The sequence below is a fragment of the Aplysia californica genome, unplaced genomic scaffold (assembly GCF_000002075.1).
Source record: "Aplysia californica isolate F4 #8 unplaced genomic scaffold, AplCal3.0 scaffold00079, whole genome shotgun sequence".
NCBI classification, from domain to species: Eukaryota; Metazoa; Mollusca; class Gastropoda; order Aplysiida; family Aplysiidae; genus Aplysia; species Aplysia californica.
In genome coordinates, this window is record NW_004797349.1 from 1,054,546 (window position 1) to 1,063,922 (window position 9,377).

Genomic DNA, 9,377 nt, shown 5'->3' on the forward strand with positions numbered 1-9,377 from the left:
AGAGAGAGAGAGAGAGAGAGAGAGAGAGAGAGAGAGAGAGAGAGAGAGAGAAACAGAGAGAGAAACAGAGAGAGAATGGGTGAGCGAATCAGAGAGAAATGGCATGGGGAGAAAGAGAGATGGAAAGAGAGAAGACAAGAGATAAAATCAGAAACATTGAGAGAGAGAGAGAGAGAGAAAGAGAGAGAGAGATAGAGAGAGAGAGAGAGAAGGGGGGGGAGGGGGGATAGGGAGAGAGACAGAGTAAACGGGAGAAAGCATCTTTGGTTCATTCATAATGACATTCTGAGTTCAACGAAAACATACTATGATAATAGTAACTGTACAGCAATGTATCATACATTTTAAACTAAAATGACATTGAATAAGTAGACTACATAAAAAAAATTTTTAAATAGTCATGCAGACTTGCGCATGCCCTGGTTTTGTGTTTGTCGAGAGTTTTTTTTTTCTAAACACTGATTAGACGATGTCACATCAGTTTGATCATGTTTTCTTGTAGATACATATTTCCAGCTTCTTTCATTAGGTTAGGGCGTTCCAATTTCGTTATTGTACCAATGTTGGCAAAACACACCCCCTGTGATCTTTTCCCAACTCCTGTTTGATATAAACCAAACTTTTAGCCTACTGAAATGGCTAAAAATGTGTTGAATAACCATTTACATTAGCACGCTCGATTGAATGATAAGGCAAATTATGCAACGAGATATAGACTTTTGTTTATCAAGTCATGTTCAAGATTTTACGTCGTCGATAGATCTGAGCCTTCGAGTTTTATTGCGAGAAAGATCTCATAATAATAAACGACAGTGGTTTATTGTGAAATTACCTTGTCAGCAAAGACGATCAAATAGCAATGAAGACTCGTTTGGATAATGTTTGATTTAGAGCTTCAATTAGACATTAAGTTCAGAGTTGTTTTGTTAAGCCTTGGCCTTATGTTTCAATTCAATTTCATTACCGGTGTGTAGCTACAAATTCGTCATAGTATATAAATAATAATGAAAGCTAAGCATATAACTGTAAAACCCAAAGGTCGTTGTCGAAAGGACAGGTAAAGGACTCATTATAGACACATGTTATGAATTAACTTAGAATTTAATATAAGGGTCTTGGGCACTTCGGAAGGGGAACAGCTGAGAAGGAGTACGCGACGCTAGCGATAAGAATTTTGGTTTACGAGTTTCAGTGTCAGCGTCGTCAACGCAAACTTGTTTCGTGGTATGCTAAATGAATTTAGCCTTTTTTGTTTATAGTAGCCCCACACTGGGTTTCTATGTCGAATTAACAGGCAAGGAACGAAATTGCAACACGCATATTATGATGAAATTGAGCGAGGTTGAAACAACCAATTAACTTGTATTATTTGCGTTATTTCTGATACACAATTTTAATTTGCTGGCAGGTCTCCTGTTTCGATAAAGAGGATAACAGTCAGAATCTTGGATAATCACGAAACTATGATTCAGTGATAACAGAGGTAGCGTAGGAGAGCAAGAAGGGAGTGGGGGCAGGGGTCATTTATTGGATACGACGAAATAAGAACACCTGGCGCTGCTTTCGTTTGTTTTTGTTTGTTTGTTTTTCTTTCAAGGCTTCAGTTGTTTACTACTCAAAAACTTTTAGTCTCTGTTTCCTTCATGTGACCATAAGGTGGGGAGGGGTAAGAGGGAGGCAGTTGAGTTATTGATCATCTGGTACTAAACCATCAGAACCGATAAAACATACCATTAACCCAGACGCCCTTGGCAAACTTGACTGGGTAATTAAACCTTCAATACCAGTCCACCTTCAAGGCTTGATCAGAGCGTCGATAGTCCAGTTAATATGATGATGCAGATAATTTAAGTCTGAATCCCCAACAGAGTGTTTTTAATTAAAATTAAATTGGATTCGTATCGTTTGGGATGGTTTCAAAGCTCTTCAAACGTAAAGTTTATAAGATATGAACATTGAATTAGCAAGCCAGGCCACTAATATAGCCTTATAAGTTTGTAAGAATAGTAAACTAATTTTCCCCCATACTCTGCAGCGAATAATGACACCCCTATCCCAATCTACTATAGTCTTTTTTATGAACGGTGAAAAATTAGACCCCTCTCCGATTCAAGTCTTAGATGTCTTTGGTCTTTGCCAAGTCTGTCGACCAACGAGTTCTCGAGGAGATCGCAATTAAATAATTAATATTTTGGCCCACCTTCTTCAATAACATTCTTCTCTCTTTAGTTGTAGCTTTTATTAAAGCTACGACCCTTCATGCTATGTCCTGTGATTAGATCTTACAAGACAAGATAAGAACAGATATTATTATTATCCTTTTTTATCCTCCATTCGAATACTGTGCGTTCACGAAGCCCGCCAACTAAATAATCTAGACCATGTCGTTGGAGGCGCTGAAATACATATAATGATTTAGAATCCTCCCTCTCTCTCTCTCTCTCTCTCTCTCTCTCTCTCTCTCTCTCTCTCTTTCTCTCTCTTTGTGTGTGTGTGTATGTGTGTGTGTGCATGTGTGTGTGTGTGTGTGTGTGTGTGTGTGTGTGTGTGTGTGTGTGTGTGTGTGTGTGTGTGTGTGTCTTTCTCGTCTTCCTGTCTCAAATACCACTTTAAGTACATATTTTGTTGTCACTATACTGTCTTCCTACTTAGCTCCTCTTGACACTTGTCATGGCCCGATAGAATAGGCTAACACTAACAATGTTACCTTAGCAAAAACTGTGACCACCATTTCGGAACTTTACGGTGACCGTAAAGATGGTTCCAGTAAGGAACGGGCTAGAGGGTCTGCCCACGTCCCTCGTGACTCATTGAAGCAAAGGAACATAGGACTAATGCTAACATTACTTAAACGCAATCCCACATCATCACGCATCGCCATCATTATTTTTAAAATCATCACCGCTCTCAGATCAATGACTTACGTCATTCTATAACCCTGGAATCTCTATTTGTAACAGTTACTTGTCATACTAAGTATGCAAGCCATACACTGTAGGACACTATCATTATATGAACTTTTTCTACTAATCAGAGGGCGCCAGTCTCATATAAATGGGCAAGGGATAAAAATAAGTACATATTTCGCATTCTTTTTCGTTTGTCTCCAAGTTAAGATCTATGCCACCCAGGAGACTTTTTGACAGCTTGCTTGGGTTTGTTTTGCAAGTCCTTGTTTTCATACAAAAATAGTTAGTCGCTGTACTTTCGTCTGCAGCCTCTTCCTTTCAGTTTCCCAGAGGTAATCTCCAAAGGAATCAGGGAGGGGAGGGGGGTTCGTAATTTCTCTATAACAGTACCCCCCCCGGAAACATAAAGATAGTGATAGATCATCATGATAGATGTATCTAAATAATTAGTCCGTCAACTTTTTGGGTTTCGGAGAGAGTAATTTGGGGTATTTTGTTTAGGTGGGTGTCACTGGTCTAGTCTACTGTGGATGACTGCCACATCCTCTCCATTCGTATTATGAACAGTCCGGTCGGGGGAGGGTGCACGGTGTAAAAACGGAAATAAGCTTTGGGCGGGGTGAAGATGGGAATGGGGGTAATGCAGAGAAGTGAGCAAAGTGTTTTTGTAAATGATATATGACCAAAACTAATTTAACCTTTGGGCATCAAAGAGTAAAAACACTAGATTCTAGAGGGAAGATACTGTGGAGTTGATGGTCTTGAGCTGAATCCCTTTTTGCGGGAGGGGGGGGGGTTGAGTTAACTTCACTTTTTTAAATAGCAATAAGCTAAAACCGGAACAACGAGGGAGGTTGTATTTGTTTTGTATTAAAAGGGTGGATCGTTTGGCGTGTATATACTCAGAACAGGTTGCCGCTAATCCCAGGTAATCCAAATGATCAACGCAGAGTATAGATTCACCAATTTGCTGAAGATGCGACACTTCGTGCACATTAGTTGATTTTGCAGACTGCCAAAGCCGCACCCTTAGCTCCGCTGTTTTCATCATGAACTGCGATATAGATGACCTTGGTGGAAATACCAGACAGGTCATTTTTTAATTTAGAATGTTTGGGGAGTGTGAAGGTTCTCCACCCACTGGCATTCGTTTTTTTAAAGGATGGGTTGTTCGTTTCGGAGATCCCACCTTTTAAGTAACCTTACAAAATTAAAAGTGTCACCCAAAGTCAAACAATAGTATGAGAAACAATGTTTCCTACCTTTAGCTATACGAGGCCCAGTTTCCTCTTAAAATCAATAATTAATTATCTTGAGCTACTCGTTTCAAATACATAAACCAAACCAATACCATTAACTTACTGGGCTGTCAGAGAGTGTTTTCTTCGAGACTCGGTGTCGTCAGACACAAAGTTGACAAAGGCAAAAACTTCTCACACAAGAGAACATGATAACAGAAGTTGTTCATCCACCATGGACTTATGATGACATTTAACATCCAAGGAGAAAGAGAAGTTATAGACCTTGCTCGCCACCGCAAATCTTAGTAGCAAGCATGGCAGAGAGAGCAAATTAAAGTAAATAATAGCAAGCAACTTGTAATGAAGACAACACGCCAACATTTGCAGCAGATAGCATCACCTTTCACTTCTTCCTCAAGTGGTGTGTTAATCTGCATAATAAACAATAATAAACATGTGGCTAGGTTGTTAAATCTCCTTGTGGTCTTTCACTTTGACCTTCATAGGTTATTCTTTTTTAGAAGACTTTTCCACAAACGGATCACGTGTAGTCTGTTGAGCCAGGATTTGACTATATTGATTTTCTTGCTTCTCTAACTGCCGGGTTATATATAGCTGTTATTATTAACAGTTGTGTCTTGTTATCTCCAACTCATCCGTTCTTGTCGTCAAGCGTCGTTTTACAATGTTTTTCAATAATGAAATTCTAAGAACAACGAAATATTGGCTTTTGCAAATTAATCCAATTAATTTCACGGGATACATGTAAAAAAACTCGTCGTCACAAGTTAAAAAAATAGAAAAAACAGGATGAATAAACCAACAGACACACAATATTACTAAGATAGACTTAAATTAGCCAAACTTCCCACACTGACACTACATACGAGTACAAATTTTAAAAGTCCTGTTTGTTTCCTTTTCAGATACGCAGTTCTGTCAGTTATACTGCTAGCACCCTACCTCTTCAGTGTGCTGTTGACCATGTGGAATGTTCCATTCCTGCGCAAAGCAGAGGGGAGTCCTTGGCCGCCACTACAAAGCATTTTCCTGGTAAGCTTATGTAATTCACAGATTGTGTACGGGTTGTAGTTAATAAACACGTTGTCAAAGCATGTGATCGTGTATAGTAACGTATGTTTGCAAAAGAATGGACCAGCTTCTCTCTCTTCTCTCTCTCTCTCTCTCTCTCTCTCTCTCTCTCTCTCTCTCTCTCTCTCTCTCTCCCTCTCTCTCTCTCTCTCTCACACACACCCACCCACCCACACACACACACACACACACACACACACACACACACACACACACACACACACACACACACACACACACACACACAGAGTCTTAAGCCTCTATGACAATTTCTTCTTCTTCTCCCCCTCTTACGCCTCTTCCTCCTCCTGCTATCATTTCCATCAAAACCTTAAGGGTATCTATTTGACAGCCTAGATCTTGTGTCTATGGCAACAGTCTACTTGTCAACATTAGGTGAAAAATTACCCTTGGTGGTGACCACACTGGAATTGGATTGCTCATTTATGATCTATGCCATCTTGGTTGTTGGAACAAATACATTGATTCGTGGCGAAAGCCACCATGCGGGGAAAAAAGGGAGACGAGGGGGGGGGGGGGGGGAATTAATAGTTGAAGAAAATGCCATTTCCTATACCCATTCCTGATATCTTTTCGAAAGAGATTCTCAGCTTCCGTGTGTAAACTGTTGTTTACTGTGGGCTTTGACAGCACACCGATCTAACAGGAATGTCACTGTTTAACACCAAAATCCTGAAGAAAACACAGAATGTTTACTTGTTTGGATGTTTTCTCTTTGTTGTTGGTGGCGGTGCTGTTCAAGTTGTTTTTGGTTTTTTTGGTTGTTGTTGATTTTTTGCTTGTTTTTTGGGGGATTTGTTTTGTTTTTTAAGGGGGGGGGGGAAGGTCCGTCCAGAAACACTATAACGCCCCAAACCTACTGTTGTCATAAACTAGATGGACGCTGGCAGCATGGGCTAATTTTTAAAGAATAGAAATACATTTTTTAAAATCGGTAACAGGTTGTCTGTGTCAAGGTTAACAAGAATCACACGTACCTATAACCTGCTGGACTTAAAGCCTTCGCCAATGCACGTATTTCTATCAAAGTATTGGATCTAAACAGCCACTAAGAGTGACATTTGGCCATTAGTTGTTTTGTTTATATGTTTGGTTGTTGCTTTTTGTCAAATATTCAAAGGTGACAGGGTGTTACTCAGAGCGAGATGCAGATATAAATAGTCCTCATCGACGTTTGTGATGCAACGGTTAGGCATTTTGCATCGCGCGCAGGAGACCCGAGTTTGATTCTCGAGTGGAGAGAATTCTTATCGAGGGTCTCGGTTTTTCTGCTGCGACGTCGTATCAATCTTAGCCCGGATTGGCCCTATTAGGCAGGGTCTAAGCCTGCTTACTCAATGATCAAAATTGTGTCGACGAGGTGCGTAAAACACCAACATTGAAAAAAGGATAAACCCAAACTGATCGAGATGCTTGTCTTCGAAACATGTTTATGTCTTGTGGTGTCCCGTACTCGGTGGCTTCAGTAGTCTAGTAATTAAGCTACCCGAGCATTATTGTGAGATTGCGTGTGCAGGGGTTCGAAGCTCAACTTGGTCCAACATTTATGTTTTTGGGAGATACAGTTTACAATAAAGTTTCCAAAAGGCTCAGTCCTATCGGAGATGTAAGTAAACTTCGGAGGTCCTTCCTCAAAAAGGAGACATACACTCCAGGAAAAATTTTCTAAACGAATGACTTCCATTCACTTTCATGTAATTGTGCACAAAGTTCATAACCTTACAATGTTATTAGGGGCGCTAAACGTATACTATTTCGCACGTTTTATAACGTCCCTTACTTGCGCAAAGACAAAAATAAGCATTATTATTATTGTCATTCTCGTATACAGAGTCTGTTCTCCTCTGTGGTGGAAGCTGCCTGCCTCGTGACGTTCACGACCAGGGTCATGGTTCTTCTGCCAGTCTACGTGGCGCTTCCCGCTGCACACAGCACGCTCGCCGTGTCTTCTGTCATCGTGTCCGTCCAGAGGAAGTGGGTGAGTGACTTGTGGTCAGTGTGGTCAGTGTAAACTGTGTGGTCAGTGTGGTCACTGGTCGCTACTGGAATGGAAGGGAGGAGATGTGTTGCTTAAAGTACTTGTCATGGGTAAGGGAAGTAGAGCGGGAGGTCTGTCTTCTGTGTACTGATAGGCTGGGGTGTGTTTGAGGAGTCTGTGTTCTGGAGAAGAAAAAAAAACCCAACCCTTTAGCAACACGTGCACTCACTACGATTATTGTACTACTGATTTAAATCACACTGCATGCATAATAATATACTTTACTCTGTATAATTATCATCCTGCTTTTTTATCTAATAGTGCTTAGACTCTGACTTAGGCTTAAGCTAGGGGTTTGGCTAAGGGGTTGACTTGGAATGGGTGGGTTAACACGTAGGTAATTACACTTCTCTGTCATCAAACGAGATTGTTAGCTATAAAACGCGTTATATAACATTTTAAAAAGCACGTCAGTTTTCTCTATCCATTTACTAAACACATTATCGTCTCGGAATCAGTGGTCCTTACCTTTTTTCTCTCTCCTCAGAAACCATCGCCCACGACGGGCCACGGCAAGCCAGACAGCCCTCCAGAGAAAGTGGACGACTCTTCCTTCTGCTGGCACGGCGCGCGCATCATGGCGTCGGTCATGTGTCTCCTGGTCCCACCAGCCGTTGCTTGCTTCCTCTACGTCATGGATCTAGCAGATGGGGTGTCGTCTTTGTGTCTGGCTGTCGTACCGTGCATCCTGGGAATTTTATGGACGCCCGAATTCCAAACACACATTCTAGACCCGACTGGTCATAGGTCCCTCCGCCAAAGACAATGCCATATGTTGTACACTCTGGTTAAAATCGCTTCAATTCTTGTTTTTCTAGTTTTGGAATTCTATCTAAGAAGTGATGTCGTTGAGAGAGAAGGAATCATTCAGAGATTTTACAACGGGTTTTCTATTTTCTATAGCAGTTACGTCATTCTCCCTCTGATCATTCATTTTATGTCATGCCTGCTAGGTTTCGGCATTTCATACTTAGCTCTCGCCCTGTGCCAACCTCTGTTTGGTGTTGTTTTACCCTCATTGTTCTCAATGGTAGCCAGTATAGTATTATGTGTCTCACTCGCGCCGGTTATGTACGGCATTGATGAGACAAAGGACTTAGGATCTTTCTCGCCCTTACTCATCTGTGCATCTGTCTTAGCCTGGGCATGGGCGTGGCCCTATATACTCAACTCTCACAACTTCCTTCGACGACCTTCATTCCTCCTCACTCCATATAAGGCCATGTTCTTAGACTTTGGCTGGAACCCAATATTTCACGACTCGAGGCTTTTGTTGGGTTACAACTGTAAGCAGTCTGTAGAGGTACTGACATACGGACCACAGAAGAAAAATAGGATATATATCTGTACCACCATGTACAGAGAAGCAGACTATGAGATGGAGAGACTGTTGTTGAGCTTGGTAGAGCTCTCTACAGATCCAGTACTTCAGGATGTTCATTTTGAAAGCAATATCTTCATGGATAACGGCTGTACGGGTGAAACGCTGAACGAATTCGCATTACAGTTCATCGCTCTACTTGTAAGCAAAGCTGGCGTTGAACTCAACCAGGCTAGATGTTATCGAACACCCTATGGTATTCAAATCTTCTGCAAGCTTTCAACAGGTTTACCTCTTTTCGTTCACTTAAAAGATGCGCAAAAGGTTAAGCCCAAAAAGCGATGGAGCCAGTGCATGTACATAAACTACGTGATGAGGCATAGGAAAACGTTATGGCATAACGATCACAACAATAAACGATTTTTCAAAGACCTGGAAGACAAACTGAAGAGTCAAGGGAAGGATGATTTAGGAGATATGCAGCTTGATCAAACTGGACAGTTCATGCTTCGACGAGTGGCTAATATTGGCTATCCGACGCTGGCTGAGTTCAAGGTCGTCACAGACAGTGACCAGGGATTTGTCTCTGTCGATGAGTCTTCACCGTCCAACAGTGACTCCGGTTCACAGGTAAAATGTTCTCTTCTTACAATGGTTCTCTAGTACACCCTATCTTTCTCCCTCCTTCTCTCTCTCTCTCTCTCTCTCTCTCTCTCTCTCTCTCTCTCTCTCTCTCTCTCTCTCTCTCATTTTGT

General features: G+C 41.4%; 1 protein-coding gene across 1 annotated transcript in view; it reads left to right on the forward strand.

Annotated features, from left to right (window-relative positions):
- Nucleotides 1–9,377, forward strand: part of LOC106011246 — a 26,211-nt gene that overhangs the window by 5,342 nt on the left and 11,492 nt on the right. The window contains exons 3-6 of the mRNA XM_035968751.1: nucleotides 5,077–5,203; nucleotides 7,095–7,241; nucleotides 7,789–7,966; nucleotides 8,255–9,252. Coding sequence (XP_035824644.1) covers nucleotides 5,077–5,203; nucleotides 7,095–7,241; nucleotides 7,789–7,966; nucleotides 8,255–9,252 — 1,450 coding nt within the window. The remainder of the gene's footprint in view (nucleotides 1–5,076; nucleotides 5,204–7,094; nucleotides 7,242–7,788; nucleotides 7,967–8,254; nucleotides 9,253–9,377) is intronic.